Source organism: Rhinoderma darwinii, chromosome 4, assembly GCF_050947455.1.
Source record: "Rhinoderma darwinii isolate aRhiDar2 chromosome 4, aRhiDar2.hap1, whole genome shotgun sequence".
Classification (NCBI taxonomy): domain Eukaryota; kingdom Metazoa; phylum Chordata; class Amphibia; order Anura; family Rhinodermatidae; genus Rhinoderma; species Rhinoderma darwinii.
In genome coordinates this window covers 352047981-352071588 of record NC_134690.1, presented here as the reverse complement: position 1 = coordinate 352071588, position 23608 = coordinate 352047981, and the positions used below count along the sequence as shown (strand labels likewise).

The 23608-nt window shown below is 39.9% G+C and overlaps 1 protein-coding gene across 1 annotated transcript in view; it reads right to left on the bottom strand.

Annotated features, from left to right (window-relative positions):
- Nucleotides 1–23608, bottom strand: part of SLC24A3 (solute carrier family 24 member 3) — a 354780-nt gene that overhangs the window by 102734 nt on the left and 228438 nt on the right. The window contains exons 5-6 of the mRNA XM_075862964.1: nt 21834–21918; nt 12604–12707 (exon numbers count right to left, since the gene is read on the bottom strand). Of these exons, the coding sequence (XP_075719079.1) occupies nt 12604–12707; nt 21834–21918 (189 nt within the window). The remainder of the gene's footprint in view (nt 1–12603; nt 12708–21833; nt 21919–23608) is intronic.

The window sequence follows — 23608 nt, the reverse complement described above, 5'->3', positions numbered from 1 at the left end:
AAGTGTTGCTTTGAAATATAATATATAACTTGTAACGTGTTCGCTTAAAGTGAATGCCCATTCTTGAACACCATTTTTTTCTATCTGAATACAGTAGGTTCAAAATTCTGTGCTGATTAATTTTTTGTCTGATCCAGTGCACCAAATCCCCTGCATAGACATAAATTTAAAAGATAACATGCCAGCTGCCTGCAGTCCTATAGAGAGCTGACTGCATACTGGTTTACATTGAACTCAATAATAACACAGTATGCGTTAAGCTCCTTAGCTCCCTCTAGTGGCGAATTCAGGCGATCAGAATAGCACCTTTTAAATCTATGTCTATGCAGGGGATTTTGGAGCTTTGCATCAGAGAAATAAAGCTCTGACCGCTATAAACATATATTAACAAATGAATTAGCACAACATTTTGAACCTAAAAATAACATAATGACAAAAAAGGGAGCTTTACTTAAAGTATAATACATTTACAAAAATGCTTCCCACTCAATCTACTACTCAAGGTCAAAGACATGTACTAGGGACACCTTGTATTCACTGTTGATGGCTACACAAGAACATGGCTCTCATCAAGCTGGTTCACATGATAAACTCCCAGGTCATGAAAAATAGCAATTTATTCATTAGCCTCCTGCAAAGAAGCAGCTCAGAAGAACTTGGTTCTTTTTGTGCCACACTCATCCTCGGTTTGATCACGGACGTTACTGCTACAGAGGTAGTAATTGCTATTTATTTTACACTGCTGAGCTGAGCCAAGAAAATCCTTCTTATGTTTGTGTGGTGAAATGAGCTGTCAATGATTTCAACAGGGAGGAAAAAATAATAAGAAATACTTTTCTTCCAAGTCTAAAAACCAAAGCATGCATATAAAGACTATTAAGATTAACGGCTGGTGAGAGTCGCAATTAATAATAAAGGTAAATGATTGAAGGGAAATGGTCGGTTATAAAGTTCCTGTTGTCTGACGGCACACAGTAGACCTCGAATATCTACAGTTAACAACATTGGGGCAGATTATCTAATACTTTCCATTAGAACTATTTTAGACAGCATAAACTTACACCAGGCAGTCAGAAGATGCGCCAAATTTATCAAAAGTGTGCATGCCGCATTAGAAATTTGGTGCATTTTGCTAAACATCTAATTGTTAGACACTTTTTTCTTCCTTATGCCACCTCTCTTTTGCCTTCGTTTACGTCATTTTTTGTACCAAAATAGTGCCGCAGTTTTGTCACACGGTGGCACATTTATGCCACACCTCTTTCAGCTAGATCACGCCCTTCTCATCTAGGGCACATCCCCTTGTCGAGCATAACGCAAAAAGTGACTAGAACTGTTAATTCTGATCCATAAGAATCGATTTTGCTAACCCACACGAACACCTGACAGACCAATTTTAAGTCAATGGGGTAAAAAAAACCTGATCCTAACAGATCATAACGGATCAAAATGGATCTTTCAAACAAATCATAACAGATATACATCATATATATCATAGATTCTGTAAAAAACAAAAGCCATGATGCCAGGAGCCTTGTATACTGATAATTATATTTTTAATTGACAATGTTGTCCCAAGTAGATACTTAAAGATGGAAAATGACTGTATTGGAGCCAGAAGCTATTTGGCCGTTCACAGCTGTGACCAACCAGGCTGACGTTTAGCCTGTCACGGCACTCTAATCAAATATTCATCCCGTTTTTTGGAGAGAGTTAAAATAACATTAATAGTAATAATAGGTGTAGTAATAATAACAGTTTTTCCCCTCTCCAACAATCTGGTTGTGTAAATCGTCTGCAGCTGGAGATGGAAGGAACGGATCCCCAAGGTGTCTGACCTTGTGCTAATTTTAAAAATAACATGTAACATGAATCAGCTGGAAATAATTTAACATGTCCACTTTGGGAGTGTCACCAATGTGATTTATTAGTAGAAATAAAGCACTTGGAACGTTTTTCTGTAATTTGGGGAATGCCATTGTGATCAAAATATAAGTGATGAGAAACCCTTATTTCCTTCACTAATTGTTGGCCTCAAATGACTAACTAGTAATACTATAGTTCTGCGGCCACAACAACATGGAATAACACCCAATGATGCTATATGAATAATATATTTAATAGTTTACATGTTCCCTTTAGACATTTTGAGAACCTATGCAAATATACTGCTCAAGAAAATTAAGGGAACGCTTACAGTCATAAGAAAATCAAAGTACACCCTCTGTGAATTCTATAGTTTTACGTATCAGGACATAATAAAAAGACATCTGGTCCTTAGAAGGTCTTAAAATTAGATAAATACACCTTTAGATGAACAACAACACATGACAAATTACACCATGTCATTATTTAGTTAACAGAAACTAAAATGCAAAAGCCTTGTGTGAAAAACTAAGCACACCCCATGAATCAATAGCTCGTAAAACCACCTTTAGCACGAAATTCAAGTAATCGTTTTGTGTATGACTTTATCAGTCTCTTACATCGTTCTGGAGGAATTTGCTTCAGTTCATTGAGGTTATTGGGCATTCGTTTATGCTTAGCTCTCTTAAGGTTTCAATGGTGTTGAGGTCTGGACTTACAACACCTTCATTATTTTCTTTTTTAGTCGTTCTGTTGTAGATTTGCTGGTGTGCTTGGGATCATTGACCTGTTGCATGAACCAGTTTCGGCCAAGCTTTACCTTTTGGATAGATAGTCTCACATTTTACGCTAGAATACTTTGGTATAAAGAGGAGTTCATGGTCGGCTCAATGACGGCAAGGTGCCCAGGTCCTGGGACAACAAAGCAAGCTCAAATCATCACCCCTCCACCACTGTGCTTGACATTTGTTATGAGGTGTTTGTGCTGTGTTTGGTTTTCTCCAAACGTGGCGCTGGGCATTATCTCCACCTTGATCTCGTCTGTCCAAAGGACATTGTTCCAGAAGTCTCGTACTTTGTTCAGATGCAACTTTGCAAACTTGTGCCGTGCTGCCATGTTCTTTTTATAAAGAAGCTTTCTCCTGACAACCCTTTCAAACAAACCAGACCTGTTCAGTCTTTTTCCAATTGTACTGTTATGAACTTGACCATTTAACATGCTAACTGAGGCCTGTAGAGTCCGAGATGTAGCTCTTGGGTTTTTTGCAATTTCTCCGAGCATTGCACGGTCTGATCTTGGGGTGAATTTGCTGGAACGTCCATTCCTGGCAAGACTGTCAACTGTCTTGAACATTTTCCACTTGTGAATAATCTTTCTCACTGTAGAATGGAGGACTTAAATTTTTGGGAAATGGCCTAATAACTCTTCCTAGATTGATGGGCAGTAACAATGGCTTCTCTAAGATCATCCTGATGTTTTTCCTCCTTGGCATTGTGTTAACACACTCCTGAATGCCCCAGGCCAGCAAACTGCCAAAACATCTGCTTTTATAGAGGTGGTCATGCTTGCTGATGATCAATAGCATTTGATTAGCAGCACCTGGCTGCTACTTACCCTCTTAATTCCTATGGTAGTGGTAAGGGTGTACTTAGTTTTCACACATAGCTTTTCCACTTTGGCCTAGTTTTTATTAAAAAAATAATGGCACAGAGTAATCTGTCATGTGTTTTTGTTCATCTGAGATTGTATTTACCTAATTTTAATACCTTCTAAGGACCAGATGTTTTTTTTTATTATGTCATGATACGTAAAACCATAGAATTCAAACACAGGGTGTACTTTGTTTTTCTCATGTAAATCGCACATCAGATCTCGATGAATGAAAGATTCAAGTTTAGAATCTTTAGTGATATAAATTTTGTCATTCATTGAGAACAAAATGATGCATCAATTGAAAACAAAATCATCAACAATTAAGAGCTGGATCTCCTCCCAAACATGAATCAGGGCATAAGTGCGCTCCTGGGCAGTCTGTGGCGGTACTTGGTGCCGTCGGATGCACAGATTCATAATGTCCCAGAGGTTGTCAATTGGATTCAGGTCTGGGGAATGTGAGAGCCAGTCAATAGCATCAATGCCTTCGTCATCCATGAACTGCCTACACACTCAGGTCACATGAGGCTGGACATTGTCCTGTACCAGGAAGGACCCAGGGCCTACTCCAACAGCTTAAAGTCTCACAATGGCTCCGAGGATTTCATCCCAGTACCTAACAGCAGTCAGGGTACCGTTGGCTATCATGTGGAGGTTGGTCCAACCCTACCGTCAAACTGGTCATGCTGGATGATGTTGCAGGCAGCATAACGCTCCCGCGGCATCTACAGACTCTTTCACATCTGTCACATGTGCTCAGTCTGAACCTGCTCTCATCTTTGAATAGGATGAGGTGCCAACGGCAGACCTGACACTTCTGGTGTTCTCTGGCAAATGCCAATCAAGCTACATGGTGCTGAAGTTTGAGCACAGGTCCCACTACAAGACATCGCACCCTTGTTCCCCTCTCATGGAGTATGTTTTTGACTATTTGGCCAGAAACATGCACAACAGTAGCCCGCTGGAGGTATTTTTGTAGGGCACGAGCAGTGATCCTTCTGCTCCTCCTTGCACACAGAAGCAGATACCTGTTCAGCTGATAGGTTGATACCCTTCTACGGCCCTGTGCGGTATTTCTCGTATAACAGCCTGTGTCCTGGTATCTGCTCAATGCTCTTGAGACTGTGCTAGAAGACACAAACCTTGTTGCGATGGCATGTGTGGACGTACCATCCACAAAGAGCTCTACCTGTGCAATCTGAATAAGCTGCATGCTATCAGTAGTGACAAGGATACTATCAAAACACAATACTAGAGAAAAATCAGTCAAAGCCAGTGAAACTGATTCACAGTCGCATATGCATCTTAACAGGACAGATTGATATCCCTGATGTTTCATTGACTTGGGGTTATACTGTGATGGTTAAGTGTTCCCTTAATTTTTTGGAGCAGTGTATTTTAATTTACATGTTTTAGGCTGAATTTGATTTAATTTATGTTTTCTCCTCTATTCACATCCAAAGTTTAAATTAAAAACCCTCCTAGTTCCCTGTTACCAGAATAAAGTGAATTTTCAGCTGAAAACATTTTGGGCAACCCTTTTCAAATATTAATTTAGGTAAAGTTTACCTTATATAAGAAAAGCTTAACAGCTAAGGGCTTATTCACACAAACCGTCATACGGCCGTTAAAACAACGGCCATCACACGGATGCATGTATTTCAATGGGGCCGTTCACACGGCCATTGTTTTAACGGACCGTGTTTAAGGTCTGTTGAAAAATAGAACATGTCTTATTTTCTTCAGTTATCACAGATCCCTCGTTAGACTCAAGTCTATGAGGAATCCATTAAAACAGGTCCCGCACGGGTGCAACTCGGATGTGAAAAATGGCACCCTGTCGTATGAATAAGCCCTAAAGCTGAGGGCAACATGGTTTTCAGCACTGGAGGTCAATAAGGTCATCTGCTAAGCACTAGGAAACATGAGTGAAATAATCCACCTTTGGAAATAGTGGCTCCACTCTGAAAACAGCTTTTTGGTTGGGCTACCAGCTCCTAAAAAATTAGAAAACCCTTTAAATGATATACCTGATATGTTTAGCTAATACATTTCTCTTATCATTATAACTTGTCTTTGCCATAAATCAGTAGTACATGTGAATACATAAAACATTGTAATATATCTTATTAGGAGTCAGTAGCTACCCTACACTTCCCTACATTCCAGAAGCCTGTAGTCCCCCTTTCCTCAGAGACCAAAAGATTTGTCTAGATTGAAACAATAAATGATAAACATGGAGGACTGGTGAGGAGGGGATGCTGCAGCAGTATCTCTTCCTTAGTGTCTGTGTGCTGTTAGAGGGGAGGAGGGGGATCATGTCAATCTTTTTGCCTTAGCCTGTGTGTGATGGAGGGAGCAGCAGGGTGGGCAGCTGATTGGTTAGAGCACAATCTGACATCACACCAGGAAGAGCCTGCTTATTCAGCAATCATGAAGAGACCATAGGAACATCTATATAGAAGGGATTGTGATTTTCAGTTTTGTAACATGTACGCTTTAAATATTAATACATTTATATAATAACAATGCAGTGTGTTAAACTGCAATTGCATACACTACTTGTCAAAATGTATTACAATACATTTCTTCTCATATGTGGATTCATACAATCCTATCGTATTTATTTCATTGCAGTTTTTTTTGTTATGGCCTGAATAAAATAAAATAAAAAATCTCTAAAATGTAATCACACAACCAGTGGACAGTGATGGTACAAGTCTGATTTACTTTCTGTCAGTGAAATTAAAGCTTAAAAGATTAGGCCTCATGCAAGATAGCCTTATGGAAGCACTAAACAGTGAACAAAATAAATAAATAAATCCTAATCTCTCCAATAAACAATTCTAGAGGGATATTAAATTCATTTTTCATGAAATTCGTATATCATTGCTTAATGATATATATTTGCCATTGTTGTTGACAAAATTAAAATTTTTCTAATGTCATTCCCAATAAATATGATTTTTTTAAATTGACATTGATTTTATCGATTACATTTTTATCAGAAAATGTTTTCAAACTGAAAGTGTGCATTAGTCAAGTTTATGTTAACAAAATATAATTTAGTTCTTTGTTAACCATATAAATTCAGATTTTAACTTGTTTTATGCTATACAATACAATACATGGTGGGCATTCAGTAAAATACCTATTACACCCTAAGACAACTCAGTTAGAGAACCTGGAGCCAATAGGATGGCTCGCACATTAAAAGGGGTTGTCTTCATGTGACCACCCCTTTAGCCTGATGTGCTATAGTTGCTATTGGCTCTGGTGGTCTATTGTCTTCTAATGAAGTCAATAAATGCCCACTGATTTCTACTCCTTTCCTAGATTCAGCATAATATCGCCACATGTAAACAATTGCGCCTGAGCACGACAGGGAAAATCGCTTTCAGCTGCATCACTGACTTAAACACGCCCCCATTGACCATCAGCCCGCCACTCACAGTAAAATAACCATCAGCCCCCCACTCACAGTAAAACGACCATCAGCCCCCCACTCACAGTAAAATAACCATCATCCCCCACTCACTGTAAAATAACCATCAGCCCCCCACTCACAGTAAAATGACCATCAGCCCCCCACTCACAGTAAAATGAACATCAGCCCCCCCCACTCACAGTAAAATGATCATCAGCCAGCACTTACAGTAAAATGACCATCAGCCCCCCACTCACAGTAAAATGACCATCAGTCTGGCACTCACAGATTCCCCCTGTAGATTGTGCCACACAGCCCCCTTGTAGGTAGTGCCACACAGCACCCTGTAGATAGTGCCACACAGCCCCTTGTAGGTAGTGCCACACAGCCCCTTGTAGGCAGTACCACACAGCCTCCTGTAGGTAGTGCCACACAGCCCCCTGTAGGTAGTGCCATACAGCCCCCTTTTAGGTATTGCCACTCAGCCCCCTTGTAGTTAAAGTCACACCGCCCCTTGTTGGTAGTGCCACACAGCCCCGTGTAGGTAGTTCCAAACAGCCCGCTTGTAGGTAGTGTAGTGCAACACAGCACCCTGTAGGTAGTGCCACACAGCCCCTTTGTAGGTAGTGCCACACAGTCCCCTGGTAGGTAGTGCCACAGAGCACCCTTGTATGTAGTGCCACACAGCCCCCTTGTAGGTAGTGCCACACAGCCCCCTTGTAGGTAGTGCCACACAGCCCCCTTGTAGGTAGCATCCCCTTCCTGTAGAAAGCACCACTGTAGCTGCCTTCAGGAGCGGAATCCCCCTGTGGCCAGGGATTCCGCTCCTGGAGCGCTCCGCTTGATCTCTCTGTCCATATATGGACAGTGACATCAGGGGCAACTCCTGAAGCGGAATCCCCGTCCACAGCATTGCCAACGCGATTCTACTCCAGGAGAAGCCCCTGTCGTCGGTGTCCATTTATGGACAGAGACATCAAGCGCTACGTCCAGGAGCGGAATCCCCGGCCCCAGGGAGCTACAGTGGTGCTAGTAGATAGCAGAGCAGGGAGATACCTCCCTGCTCTGCTATAGTGGCGTTACTACCGCTGTAGCAGCCGCAGCGGCTGCTAGCGGCGCTGCCGGCCATTGGGGTGGGGCCTGGTGTCGCCGCTAGCAACCCCTATGTCCGCTACAGCTTCACTGAGTGAAGAAGCGCCCGGGCAGAAAGGAAGCTGCCCAGGCGCTTCTGAAACAAGCAGGGGAAGGGAGCCAGCGCAGCGCCCCCTTCCACCTGCTGGAGTGATGCGCCCTGTGCCATGGCACAAGTCGCACACCCCTAAGGCCAGCCCTGGCAGGCACACTTCCCTCACCTGGTGTCCAGCGCCGTTGTAGGCTTGGTGACGCTGAACACAGGGAGAGGGAGCGGAGCTTCATTATCCACTTGTTGGTGCTGATCACCAGGTGTTCAGCGTCACCAAGTCTATAATGAATCGCTTCTCTCTCCTGGTGATCAGCGCTGTAAGGACAGAGTTTGGTAACTGCCCTGTAAAAGAAAAAGTTTACAAAAGTTTGCATATTCTTCCTATGTGCACCCCCCCCCAGCTGGTGTTCAGTAGCTGTAGTCTCTCCTATGTGCACCCCCTCCCAAAGCTGGTGTTCAGTAGCTGTGGTCTCTCCTCTGTGCACCACCCCAAGATGGTGTTCAGTAGTCGCTCTCTCTCCTGTGTGCAGTTCCCCCTAGCTGGTATTCATTAGCCATGGTCTCTCCTGTGTGCAGTTCCCACAGGCTGGTGTTCAGTAGTCGCAGTCTCTCCTATGTGCACCCCCCCAGCTAGTTTTCCGTAGTCTCATATGCACCACAGATGGATCATCTTTGCAACGAAAGTCAGGGAGAAGGGTCACACTGAAATGTAAGTTTAATTAACTGATTAATTGGTTTATGTCATATACGTGGTAAACGTTTATCTTATGACTTTCATGTTTGCATGGCACATTGTGTACTTCATCTTTGATTTTTTTTGTTTTTATCGGCACACCTTACAAAAAAGGTTGCATACCGCTGCGGTAGAATCACTGGAACTGAAAACAATTGTATTCTCTGTGTAATAACAATTTTGGAGCATCTTTTCTTAGAAATCTACATTGTGCCGTTCTTCTGTTATTCCTCTTAGAAATATATGAATAAAGTGACAACTGGGTGTTACCAGTTGGGTGTGTATCCCTACACAGACTGACAATGTCCAATAAGTTCTGACAGAGTAATAATGTGTAGGGACACGTGCCTTTACAATGGGAATAGTAAAACCCAGTTGTCAATTTATTAATACATTTCTAGAAGGAGAAGGAATAACAGAGATAGTCACAACATTCTAAAAAAATATGTTCCAGAATTGTTATTTCATGGCGAATACAAGATTTGCTAAAACAGACATGACTGGAGAGGTGACAGGCCCTTTTTGAAAGCATTTTAGTAGGAAATTGTTAATAAAGCAATTTCCTTCTTTAACCTTTAAAAAAAAATTTAACCAGAGGTTCATATTTATAAAAAAACAATATCCGAATTGTAAACGTGATCATTTAAGTTAATCGATAGTTAGAAGGAATCTCTTGGTCCTCATTATAACTAACAATGGATATATATTTTTTTTCTTTTTCACACCATAACAGAAAAGGTAAGAAAATATATAGGTCAAATTTAAAGAAGAAACTATGAGACCCTGGCACGAGTGAGCTGATTTTTGATAAAAATGCATCACAGCTTTCAAAGGCTTGTGGCCTTAGATGTGAAATATGAAAATGGCATAGAAAACCAATTGAAGATTAAAGGAAATAAAAAAAACAGACAATGAAAAAGAAGCACAATATTGAAAGAAAAACATGAAAGCCACAAACCATTCAGCCTATTAAGTGACACTTATTGATGGGCACAAGTTATAAAGAAATAAAAAGTGATCCCAGATCGTCTTCAAAAACTTCTGAGTACTATGTATTTTCCCACTATACTGTGTCAAAACTTGACATCAGTTACTTTCAACATGTTAGGCCTCATGCACACGAACGTAAAAACGCTGATAATTACGGCCTGTGATTACGGGCCCATAGACTTCTATTGGCCACGGGTACCTTCCCGTATGCTTACCTGTCCAATCATGTGAAGGTGTTATTGAGGACAGGAATGGAGGAGAGGTAACAGACTGAGAGCTACGTAATGGTAAGAGCAGAATATTTCAGGAGAGGAGAGTGCAGATGTTGAGGAGTGTATGATGCTGACTGGTCACGGATTGGTCAGCGTCATACACATAAACACGCCCAGTTAAAAACACAATACACGCCCAGTTGGACATAACGAAAAAAAAACGCCCAGTTGTCCATTTCAAAGCTCATTTGCATAAATATAAAATAGCTCATAACTTGGCCAAAAATGAACGTTTTTAAAAAAAAACAAACGTTGCTGTAATCTACATTTCAGCGCCGATCACATGCAATAGGAGATAGGGGTTTGAGAATCTGGTGACAGAGCCTCTTTAAGCTCTACACTTTAGTAATCTCCCTTTTAACTGAATATATTGTAACATTAGGTTTTAGAAGGGGGGCTTTAAAGATGATCTGTCACCAGTTCATTTATTCCCTTTCACCTAACTAATCTAATAGGCGTTATGATGCTGATAACTACAGTATGATTTTTTTTCCAAAAACTTTTATTATTTGCAAAGTTATGATCATTTTTCTAAATATGATAATTTGGCTATAATAGCCAAATAGGAGGTGACTCTTTCTTTTCATTCTGGGCGGTGTAATGTTTTCTGTATGACGCTGTCCAATCAGCATACAGCTTCTCCCCCTTCCCTGCCGAGCAACACAGCCTGATCTTACAGTATACAGCTTCCAATCCCGACTGTATTTTCAACTCGCGAGATCACGCTTGCTGACATTAAGTCCCACACAAACATTACCGAAGTGTCGGGATTGTGAATAGACAACGCGTCCTGGCTGGAGGTCTATTCACTGTCAAGACACTTCTGTAACGTTAATGTTTGAGTATGCGACTGCACATCATGATCTAGCAAGATCACTATGTGCTGAGTAAATGAATGGAGAGAAGTGTATGACGCTGATTGGTCACTGATTGGTCAGCGTCATGCACTTCTCTCCACAATGCCCACTTGGTCAAAAAGTAAAAACAAGCCCAGTTGGGCATTAAGAAAGTCATTCGAATAAATCTAAAATAGGTCATAACTTCGTCAAAAATTATTGTTTTTCTAAATAAAAAACACTGCTGTTACCTACATTACAGTGCCGATCACATTATGTAGAAGATAGGGCACTTATAATGTGGTGACAGAGCCTCTTTAATTTGGACCCAACCTAATACAACAACCAATCAGAGAATTGCTTTTATCTATGAAACTGTACTAAATTTGATAACAAAATCCCTTTGGCTACAACAATGTTTTTGAATACCAGTTGTATAAATGCTAAGCGGCACAGAAGTAAACCACAGAAAAATAAAATAAGTAAATGCATTTGGTAAAAAACAAGAGTTATTTGTGTACTGCACAATTCAAGGAATTGTATTATTTAGGTAAAGTAAAAATATAGAAATTTCCTTTAAAACTACATTCCATTTTTTCATAAAAGAATGGTTCAGTTTGCATTTGGATTTTCTCTGAAGAAGCTGAAGCTTAAAGGCTTTATACGCCTTTGAACCATTTTTTAAAATAAATCAATGTTTTTAGAGATTTCAAACAACTTTTAAATTGACTTTTATTAAATATAGTTTTTTCTTTTTAAGTTACAGTTTCTAAGCATCCTGTGTACATAGAAGCTGTATCGTTCCATCAAAGCCGATTCTGTCAGGTTAGCTGAACTAAACGCTCGGCTGAAAGCTAGTCTCGCGTATCTCTGACACGCAGGATTCAGCTAATAACAATCACATCTAAGTTCATAAACCCACTTAGTCGTGATCGTTATTAGATCGATCCTGTGTGTCAGAGACATGGAGGACCAGCTTTTAGCCTGGCCATCAGTTCTGCTGACTTGACAGAATTGACTTTGCTGGAAGGATACAGCTTCTATGTATACAGGATACATAGAAGCTGTTTCTCAAAAAGTAAAATTTTTTATTTATTAAAGTCAATTTAAAAGTTGTTTGAAAACACTAAAAACTGATTTATTAAAAAATTATTTTTGTTCAAAGGTGTACATAGCCTTTAAATAACATATAAACAGTGTTTGCAAACAATTTGTAATGAAATCTACATCAAGTAAATTGACTAATTTAAAAAAGAATTAATAACAAAAAGTATAAAAGTACAATTTAAAATAAATCCTATTAAATAAGGTTAAAGGTGTTTCTCCATTTTATAAATTGATGGCATATCGCTAGAATATCCCATCACTTTCTGATCGGTGGGGGTCCGATTTCCAGAACCCCCACCGATCCTGAGAATGAAGGAGCCACAGTGATGGTTTACCAATGTGGCCCCTTTACAATTTTTCAATGCACAGTGGCGCTACTGGCCACTTGCTGTGCAGGGAACAGAACATCTCCATTCAAGTAAATCAAGAAAGTGATGGCATATCCTAGCGATACGCCATTACTTTATGAAGTGGAAAACCCCCTGTTAATAACAAATTAAAATATTTGTAATTTTTAATGATAAAGGGGTCTTACCTGTCCAGCAAACAAGCCACAGACGCCAATTATACATAGGATGTTGAATACAGCTGAACCAACAATGGTTCCAACTCCCACATCTCCCTTTGTAATGAACACTCCTGCAAGAAGAATTCTCCATTAGTTTGAAGGTCCATTAATTTCTGCAACAGACATACTTTTCCAGGAGCCGGACCCATGACGATCAGCTGATTGCTGGGGCAGCTATCTCTAGGAAAGGGGTTGTCTTTATGAAACAAGTCCTAAAACCCCAATATTTCATAATCTCTCCCTCTCACTAACCTCCCCTCAATCATGTTAAAATGAGACCTGGAAGCTGAGATCTTTGGCACTGAGCTGCTTTAGATCTCCCAATGCCTCCTTATGAAATGGTGGGATTATGATCATTGGTGAGTGTAACATGCTTCTTTAACAAAAATATTGGCTCTGCAAGGTCAATTTTTTTTATTTTGGCTCATTGACCCTTCATACCTACTACTATTGTTAATAATGGAAATAAATTAACCAGTACTTACCTAGTTACCTTCTCTTCAGGTCTGTCTACGAGGTTTTAGAACAATGGTAATAAATACAGCAGGGTTACCCAGCATCAGCATTAGGCTAAATTCACACGAGCGTATGAAACCTCGGACGTGAAAACCTGAAGTTTTTCACGTCCGATGTGCATCCGTGCTGCACCCCTGCGGGATGCATTATCACGTATCCCCCATAGACTACAGTCTATGGAGGGATGCGTGAAGGGAAAAAAAAAAGGACATGTCCTATTTTTTAACGAACCCTTCCCACGGTCCGTTTAAACAACGGCCGTGTGGGCGGCCCCATTGAATTACAGAGGTCCGTGTGATGTATTACACGATCGTGTGAATAAGGCCTTAGGAACATGTGACATTCCAACAATACAACAACCAATTATGATACTTATTTTGGCACTTCTATACAGACATAAAATACCATAATTTGCGAGGCATTTGAAAGGAATGTCTCATGTAGTCAATGTTTTCATTAATTAGATTTAACTCTGTACCAGAAATATTATATATATATATATATATATATATATATATATATATATATATATACACATACAGTGAAGGAAATAAGTATTTGATCCCTTGCGGATTTTGTAAGTTTGCCCACTGTCAAAGTCATGAACAGTCTAGAATTTTTAGGCTAGGTTAATTTTACCAGTGAGAGATAGATTATATAAAAAAGAAAAAAGAAAATCACATTGTCAAAATTATATATATTTATTTGCATTGTGCACGGAGAAATAAGTAATTGATCCCCTACCAACCATTAAGAGTTCAGCCTCCTTCAGACCAGTTACACGCTCCAAATCAACTTGGTGCCTGCATTAAAGACAGCTGTCTTAAATGGTCACCTGTATAAAAGACTCCTGTCCACAGACTCAATTAATCAGTCTGACTCTAACCTCTACAACATGGGCAAGACCAAAGAGCTTTCTAAGGATGTCAGGGACAAGATCATAGACCTGCACAAGGCTGGAATGGGCAACAAAACCATAAGTAAGACGCTGGGTGAGAAGGAGACAACTGTTGGTGCATAGTAAGAAAATGGAAGACATACAAAATGACTGTCAATCGACATCGATCTGGAGCTCCATGCAAAATCTCACCTCGTGGGGTATCCTTGATCCTGAGGAAGGTGAGAGCTCAGCCGAAAACTACACGGGGGGAACTTGTTAATGATCTCAAGGCAGCTGGGACCACAGTCACCAAGAAAACCATTGGTTTAAATGGATTAAAATCCTGCAGTGCCCACAAGGTCCCCCTGCTCAAGAAGGCACATGTACAGGCCCGTCTGAAGTTTGCAAATGAACATCTGGATGATTCTGAGAGTGATTGGGAGAAGGTGCTGTGGTCAGATGAGACTAAAATTGAGCTCTTTGGCATGAACTCAACTCGCCGTGTTTGGAGGAAGAGAAATGCTGCCTATGACCCAAAGTACACCGTCCCCACTGTCAAGCATGGAGGTGGAAACATTATGTTTTGGGGGTGTTTCTCTGCTAAGGGCACAGGACTACTTCACCGCATCAATGGGAGAATGGATGGAGACATGTACCGTCAAATCCTGAGTGACAACCTCCTTCCCTCCACCAGGACATTAAAAATGGCTCGTGGCTGGGTCTTCCAGCACGACAATGACCCGAAACATACAGCCAAGGCAACAAAGGAGTGGCTCAAAAAGAAACACATTAAGGTCATAGAGTGGCCTAGCCAGTCTCCAGACCTTAATCCCATCGAAAACTTATGGAGGGAGCTGAAGATCCGAGTTGCCAAGCGACAGCCTCGAAATCTTAATGATTTACAGATGATCTGCAAAGAGGAGTGGGCCAAAATTCCATCTAACATGTGTGCAAACATCATCATCAACTACAAAAAAGTCTGACTGCTGTGCTTGCCAACAAGGGTTTTGCCACCAAGTATTAAGTCTTGTTTGCCAAAGGGATCAAATACTTATTTCTCTGTGCACAATGCAAATAAATATATATAATTTTGACAATGTGATTTTCTGTTTTTTTTTTATATAATCTATCCCTCACTGGTAAAAGTAACTTATCCTAAAAATTCTAGACTGTTCATGTCTTTGACAGTGGGCAAACTTACAAAATCAGCAAGGGATCAAATACTTATTTCCTTCACTGTATATATTATATTATTATTCTTTTTTTAATGTTGTAGCTCTTTATTTTTCATTTTTAAGCGGGGGTCTAAGCTTTATGGCAGCTGCAATAAATGGGAGTCAATTGACAGACAAATGTAATAGAATATTACAGTCTCATGAACTGATGGAGTACAACTCCCTCCCGCGGAGGCCAGTGAGTGACAAGTGAGATGCAAACAAAACCTTATCTGTGTGTATGGTATACAGTGTTACTATTCTCCTTATCTAGGTCTTAAGCAGTACAATAGAGCTGTCAATAACCTCTCCCAGCCTCTGCTTAACATTCAAATTCTACACAGCAAAGCTGACAAGCTTCCCATTAAAAAAACACCACCATTTTAAGAAGTTTATAATAAAAACCATATTTAAATAATGTGTAACTTCCTGATAATACATTCCCTTTAAAGGGAAGGTGTCATGAATTTTTTTTTTTTTTTTATAATATTGCTTTTAGTATGATATTAAAATAAATGTTATTTATTTGTGTTCTTGTGTTCTACTTTTTACTTTTTTCTTACTTTTACTTCGCTATGGGGGCTGCCATTTTTTTTTCATCTCTGTCAAATCACATTTCTGATAATAAAAGTGAAAAACTGACAGGCAAGTTAAAGTGTATGTTCACAAATGCCAGAAGTCTAGCAAGTAAAATGGGGGAGCTGGAGGCCTTGATACTGGAAGAAAATATAGATATAGTTGGTGTTGCTGAAACATGGCTGGACTCTTCACATGACTGGGCTGTAAATCTACAGGGTTTTACACTTTTTCGTAAAGACAGGACAAAAAGGAAAGGTGGTGGTGTATGTCTGTATGTGAGAAGTGATATGAAGGCGAGTGTGAAAGAGACAATAGTGGGTGAAGACTGTGAGGAGGTTGAAACCTTGTGGGTGGAACTAGAAAGGGAGGTAAACACTGAAAAAATTACTTTTGGTGTAATCTATAGACCACCCAATATAACTGAGGAGATGGAAGTTCAGCTATATAAACAGATGGAGCGGGCTGCACAGGCGGGTACTGTAGTGATAATGGGAGATTTTAATTTCCGGGATATTAATTGGTGTCATGGTTCGGCTTCAACTGCAAAGGGGAGACATTTCCTCAACCTGTTGCAGGAAAATTTTATGGGCCAGTTTGTGGAAGACCCGACTAGAGGTGAAGCTCTGTTGGATCTGGTCATTTCTAATAATGCAGATCTTGTTGGGAATGTCAATGTTCGTGAAAACCTCGGTAACAGTGATCATAATATAGTTACATTTTACCTATACTGTAAAAAACAAACGCAGGCTGGGAGGGCAAAAACATTTAATTTTAAGAAAGCCAATTTCCCCAGGATGAGGGCTGCAATTCAGGATATAGACTGGGAAGAACTAATGTCAAATAATGGAACAAATGATAAATGGGAGATTTTCAAATCTACTTTGAGTTATTATAGTGCAAAATTTATTCCTACAGGTAATAAGTATAAACGACTCAAATTAAACCCCACATGGCTTACACCTTCTGTGAAAGGGGCAATACATGACAAAAAAAGGGCATTTAAAAAATACAAATCTGAGGGTACAGCTGTAGCCTTTGTAAAATATAAAGAGCTTAATAAAATCTGTAAAAATGTAATAAAATTAGCAAAAATACAAAATGAAAGGCAGGTGGCCAAGGATAGTAAAACAAATCCCAAAAAATTCTTCAAGCATATAAATGCAAAAAAGCCAAGGTCTGAACATGTAGGACCCCTAGATAATGGTAATGGGGAGTTGATCACAGGGGATCAAGAGAAGGCAGAGTTACTAAATGAGTTCTTTAGCTCTGTATATACAACAGAAGAAAGAGCAGCTGATGTAGCCGGTGCCAGTGCTGTTAATATATCAGTTGATATACTGAATTGGATGAATGTAGAGATGGTCCAAGCTAAATTAAATAAAATAAATGTGCACAAGGCTCCGGGACCAGATGGGTTACACCCTAGAATTCTTAAAGAGCTTAGTTCAGTTATTTCTGTCCCCCTTTTCATAATATTCAGAGAATCTCTAGTGACTGGTATAGTGCCAAGGGACTGGCGCAGGGCAAATGTGGTGCCTATTTTCAAAAAGGGCTCTAGGTCTTCCCCGGGTAATTATAGACCAGTAAGCTTAACATCCATCGTGGGGAAAATGTTTGAGGGGCTATTGAGGGACTATATACAGGATTATGTGACAATAAATAGCATTATAAGTGACAGCCAGCATGGTTTTACTAAGGACAGAAGTTGTCAAACTAACCTAATCTGTTTTTATGAAGAGGTAAGCAGAAGTCTAGACAGAGGGGCCGCTGTGGATTTAGTGTTTTTGGACTTTGCAAAGGCATTTGACACTGTCCCCCATAGACGCCTAATGGGTAAATTACGAACTATAGGTTTAGAAAATATAGTTTGTAATTGGATTGAGAATTGGCTCAAGGACCGTATCCAGAGAGTTGTGGTCAATGATTCCTTCTCTGAATGGTCACCGGTTATAAGTGGTGTACCCCAGGGTTCAGTGCTGGGACCACTATTATTCAACTTATTTATTAATGATATAGAGGATGGGATTAATAGCACTATTTCTATTTTTGCAGATGACACCAAGCTATGTAATATAGTTCAGACTATGGAAGATGTTTGTGAATTGCAGGCAGATTTAAACAAACTAAGTGTTTGGGCGTCCACTTGGCAAATGAAGTTTAATGTAGATAAATGTAAAGTTATGCATCTGGGTACCAACAACCTGCATGCATCATATGTCCTAGGGGGAGCTACACTGGCGGATTCACTTGTTGAGAAGGATCTGGGTGTTCTTGTAAATCATAAACTCAATAACAGCATGCAGTGTCAATCAGCTGCTTCAAAGGCCAGCAAGATATTGTCGTGTATTAAAAGAGGCATGGACTCGCGGGACAGAGATGTAATATTGCCACTTTACAAAGCATTAGTGAGGCCCCATCTAGAATATGCAGTTCAGTTCTGGGCTCCAGTTCATAGAAAGGATGCCCTGGAGTTGGAAAAAATACAAAGAAGAGCAACGAAGCTAATAAGGGGCATGGAGAATTTAAGTTATGAGGAAAGATTGAAAGAATTAAACCTATTTAGCCTTGAAAAAAGACGACTAAGGGGGGACATGATTAACTTATATAAATATATTAATGGCACATACAAAAAATATGGTGATATCCTGTTCCTTGTAAAACCCCCTCAAAAAACAAGGGGGCACTCCCTCCGTCTGGAGAAAAAAAGGTTCAAGCTGCAGAGGCGACAAGGCTTCTTTACAGTAAGAACTGTGAATCTATGGAATAGCCTACCGCAGGAGCTGGTCACAGCAGGGACAGTAGATGGCTTTAAAAAAGGGTTAGATAATTTCCTAGAACAAAAAAATATTAGCTCCTATGTGTAGAAATTTTTCCTTCCCTTTTCCCTTCCCTTGGTTGGACTTGATGGACATGTGTCTTTTTTCAGCCGTACTAACTATGTAACTATGTAACTATGTAACTATATGTGTCTATTAACGACACATACAGAGATGGAAAATGGCACATACAACCCCATAGAGAATGCGAACGGGAGCCGTTCCATTCTCTGCAGCGTACGCCGTCTGTGTGGGAATGGCGCATGCGCCGCTCCCACACAGACCAAAACGAAGCTCGTTTGAAGAGCGAAATCCGGCACCATTTCCTTGTGGACCGGAAGCCGCTGCCGGACAGTAAGATGACGACTTCCGGCCGCGGCTTCCGGCCATATGTTCAAGGAAGCGACGGCGCAAGGCATAGGAGCGGAAGGCGGCAGCGGCGACAGGAGCAGGTAATTTATGTTCGTGTATGTGATGTGTGTATTTTGTTCGTGTATGTTCGTGTTATACTGTCTGCTGAGCACTGTACCTAATCCTCCTACACTGTGCAGTCGCTCAAAAAATGGCGGCATACAGTGTAGGAGGTTTGAAGATTCAAACCCCTCCTTCTCCTGGCACTAGCCAGAATAAGGGAGGGGGCATTGTGTGAGGACACTAGAGCGAGTGTGTCTACCCCAAATTTGCAGCATAAAGCAATGAGGTTGCTTTACCACATTGACCATGCTGCAATTTTGGGAACTGCTCCCTCTAGTGCCCAGCACATGGAAATGTTATAAATTAGAATCTAATTTATAAGATTTCCTGACTTGTGAAAAAATTAAAACAATGTGTAATCACTCAAATAATAATTGTTCAAAAAGAAAAAATTAAAAATTTCTAGCGACTTTAAACTTTAAGTACATTCTCTCTCTCTCTCTCTCTATTCACACATTGCAGTCATCTTGCAGTCGATTAAGCAATTTTTGCGCTGTGCTGCAATTTTGAAAAAGTCACACCAAGCAACACCATTTGATCGCAACGTGTGATAAAACTCTTACTAAGTGGATCATAGTGGATCGCTAATATCTGTCATGACATCTGTATATCTTATATCTATATTACACTTTATATGTATAAGCCTCATGCACATGACAGAGCTGCAGGGACTCCATGGTCGCAGTATGATGCTCCTTGACTGCTGTATGATGCTATGTCGGTTGCTGTATGTTGAAGATATTCTACCTTAGGAGCAATGCTTAGAAGGGGAGAATGATACATTCATAAAACAACGTGTGATGGAGCCTTCCATATTTTAATTTTATTTTTTACAAAGAAAAAAACCTCTGTATGCCTCTGTATGAAATTGGAGGCATGTGGAGGTAGAGTAAGGCCACATACATATCTAAGTTGTAATATGGACGTGTGCATGAGGCCTTATACTGTACAATATAGCAATGCTTTTTGTTTTTTTTTCTTTAGAAAACAGTAATGCTACCATTACTCAAAATAAATAACAATGGCTTGTATAAAAAATATGCAAGACACAAAACATTGTATTTTTAATGCTGTACTCTTGTCTGATCTCATATTAGTTACCATCATAGGTAGAAAAGAACTAAAACCTATAAAATATACTTACCTCTACATTTAACAAGTCGGGATTTAATCATGTTCCCAAGCAAGTTCCCAGACAAAGGACGAATACCATATACAATAGAAGTTCCAAAAGGCAAAATGTGTTTATTTTCAATTGTGTGCATAATGATATTTTGGAACCCTTTTGCATGCTCTCATTCAACCGTCTCCATCTTTTCAGAATGATTTTTATGGGACCAAATTAAAAGAATTCTTTCCAATTAGACGGAGAATGGTATAAGCTGACATTGTGGTTATGTGTTCAATGAATTTTTTATGGTTTGAATGGCTTGCAGTGTTTATTATACTTCTTATAAAGCCGATGACAAGTATGTGCAAGAAATTAAATTTATGAATACTAACCAACCGGAATGATCGCATTGTATTGTATATTGTGTGTTAGGCCTTGTTCACACGGCGCTCAAAAAAACGACGTGTAAAGTGTCAAAAACGCTAGCATTTTTGTAAAGTGCTTTTTAAAATACAGGCGTTTTTGACACGGTTTGTGCACGTTTTTTGGTGCGTAATTAGGACTCCCATTGACTACGGGAATTAGGCGTGTTTTCGGCACGTTTTTGGCGTGTTTTACGTGGCAAGAATTGACCTGACGCTTCTTTTTTTACACGACACATTTTTTAAACACGCGAGCTTAAAAAAAATGCGTCGTATGCACTGCAATGTGTTTTCCCATTGAGGTCAATGGGAAGCTTAAAGAATGCGTTTTTGGAGCATTTTACGGCGCAAAAAAAGTGTCAAAAATGCGTCAAATAGTGTGAACAAGGCCTGGATGTATTTGATTCTATTAAAATACACTAGTAGCCATTTATGATCAAGCAGGGCACTGGATATGCACACTTCTCTTATGGACCCGCCTTCTCTATATTCCTGTCTGTTAATTCAAAGGATCAGCCAATACTGTCCATCAACCTCCTCCTTCCTTTAGAAGGGAGTTGACTTGACATATACATAAAGGCTTGTGACCACTGTTCCTTCTAAGCCAGTAATTCGCAACATTATTAAAATGGAGGAAAACCTATTAAGGGTTGTGTAACGACAGACATTTTTTGGCATATGTACAGGATATGCTATAAATGTTTGATAGATGCGGGTCCAAGCACTGGGACCTGAACCTATCTGTTGAATGGAGTCCCCTGACTCCTGTCTGGTGAGACGGGCGATGGCTTTCCCAGATCCAGCCGGGGAATCAGCGCACAGCAGGATGGGTTTTCCGAAAACAGCCAAGCTCGCTGAATGGTAAGTGAATAGGAGTTACAAAATTAACACAGCGAAGAAAGCTACGCTATTTCCCTAACGCAACAGCTCACTGTGTTACGCGGATTCCATAACTCCCAACTCACTTCTATGGGAGTTATGGAAACATAGCTCAGGGAGTTCAACGCTTTCGGAAACCCATTCTACTATGCACTGATGCCAGATCGGATGGGGTCCTGGGACCCCTGTTCGGAAAATACGTGCGGGCCATAGAGGTGGGACCCGCATCTATCAGATGTTTATTTTGGGGGAAAAAATTGTGTTTTAGGATGAACACTCACTTTAAGTTTTTAAACATGAACATACCTATCACAGATGTAAACAGCTCTGGTGCTGAGCTGCCAGCGGCCATAAATGTAGCTCCAGCCACATCTTCACTGAGCTGTAATCTCTGTAGAGAGAGGGGAGATATGACATACAATAGTTAAGAAGGAAGCTTATTTCTATCAGATATTAAAGTTATAAGTACAGATTGGTAAGGCTCTGTTGACATCACGTTTGAGCCTTCCGACAGAGGGCTATTAAAGGCATAGAGTGGAATAGGTCTCCAATAGGCTCCCATTGTGAGAAATGTATACCGTAGCCTATAACATTACTCTACACAGTGGGAAAAAAGATATGGCGCTGCATTCTGGTTTGGTGTATGCCAAAAGGACACTCTTTTGGCATACACTGGTTATATGTATACATTTGGCGTATGTACCGGGAGAATTCCCAGCATATACACCGAATGTACATTTAGATGAATATTTCTTTACACAACCGTTTTGTTTTTTTAACTACTTATATAGTCAAACTGATGCATTATTCTTCTGCAAGACAAAAATTACATTTATTTATAGAAAAAGCGCAATTCACAGGAATGAGATCCACGACTAAACAAGGTCAATTTTACATACATTAATTTAATTTCACTTTAATTTTTAACCAGCTCACACGCTAGTATTTCATATTGTATTTCATATTATATTTTGTGGACTTGTTAATGATCTCTCTTGATTATACAGATATAAAAAAGATCTTTTTATCTAATATTGGCCGTTATATTATACTTTCTACATTGTGATACATGATATAGTTATACATGAATGCAAACCATGTTTCTTTTAATGTGGTGCACTACATGTGTCCAAATGAAAGCACTTTGTGCTCTGTATGAATCATGGATAGGTTTCCCTTTAATAGCCCACTATTTGGTTAGAAACTTATCAATGGTTTAATGTAAAACGTTGTTTAAAGGGTTTCTGAAATAATAATGATTTATGGCATATTGCTAGGAAATGCAATCAGTGTGGGTCTGATCGTTGGTCCCCCACCAATCATGAGAAAACTGGTGCAGAGGAAAAGTGGAGTAGTTGCCCATGACAACCAATCAGATTCCACCTCCCATTTTTCAGAGCCCTTTTGGAAAACGAAAGCAGCAACTTCATTGGTTGCCATGTGCAACTACTTTACTTTTTCTTTGCACCAGTTTTGATATATCTCGCTCACTTTGTACTAATGAGGCTGGTGCCGTGTCTGGTAAAACCCAACGGTGGGGCTCCAGAAGTTACATATTGCCACCAATGATTTAAAGATTTATCAGGATGCATGATTAATACAGAGTGACAGAATCCCAGTGTTTAATAATTACATCAATTATGAGTATTTTAACTATTAATGGTTTAATATAAACCGATCAGCGATATCAATAAAACCACCTGCATAATATTGTGTAGGTCCCCCTTGAGCTTTAACACATTGAAGCATGAAATCCACAAATTCCTCTGAAGGAGTCCTGTGCTACGTATCTGGCACCAAGACGTTAGCAGCAGATCCTTTAAGTCCTGTAAGGTGCGATGTGGAGCCTCCATGGATTGGACTTGTTTTTCCAGCATATCCCAAAAGATGCTCGATGGGATTGTAATCATGGAAATTTGGAGGTCAAGTCGTCATCTTGAACTTTTTGTCATGTGTATCAGACAACGCTTGAATAATTTTTGCATCGTGACAGGGCATTATCCTGTTGAAATTGGCCACTGCCAATTGGGGAATACCATGAAGCGATGTATTTTGTCCGCAACAATGTTTAGGTAGGTGGT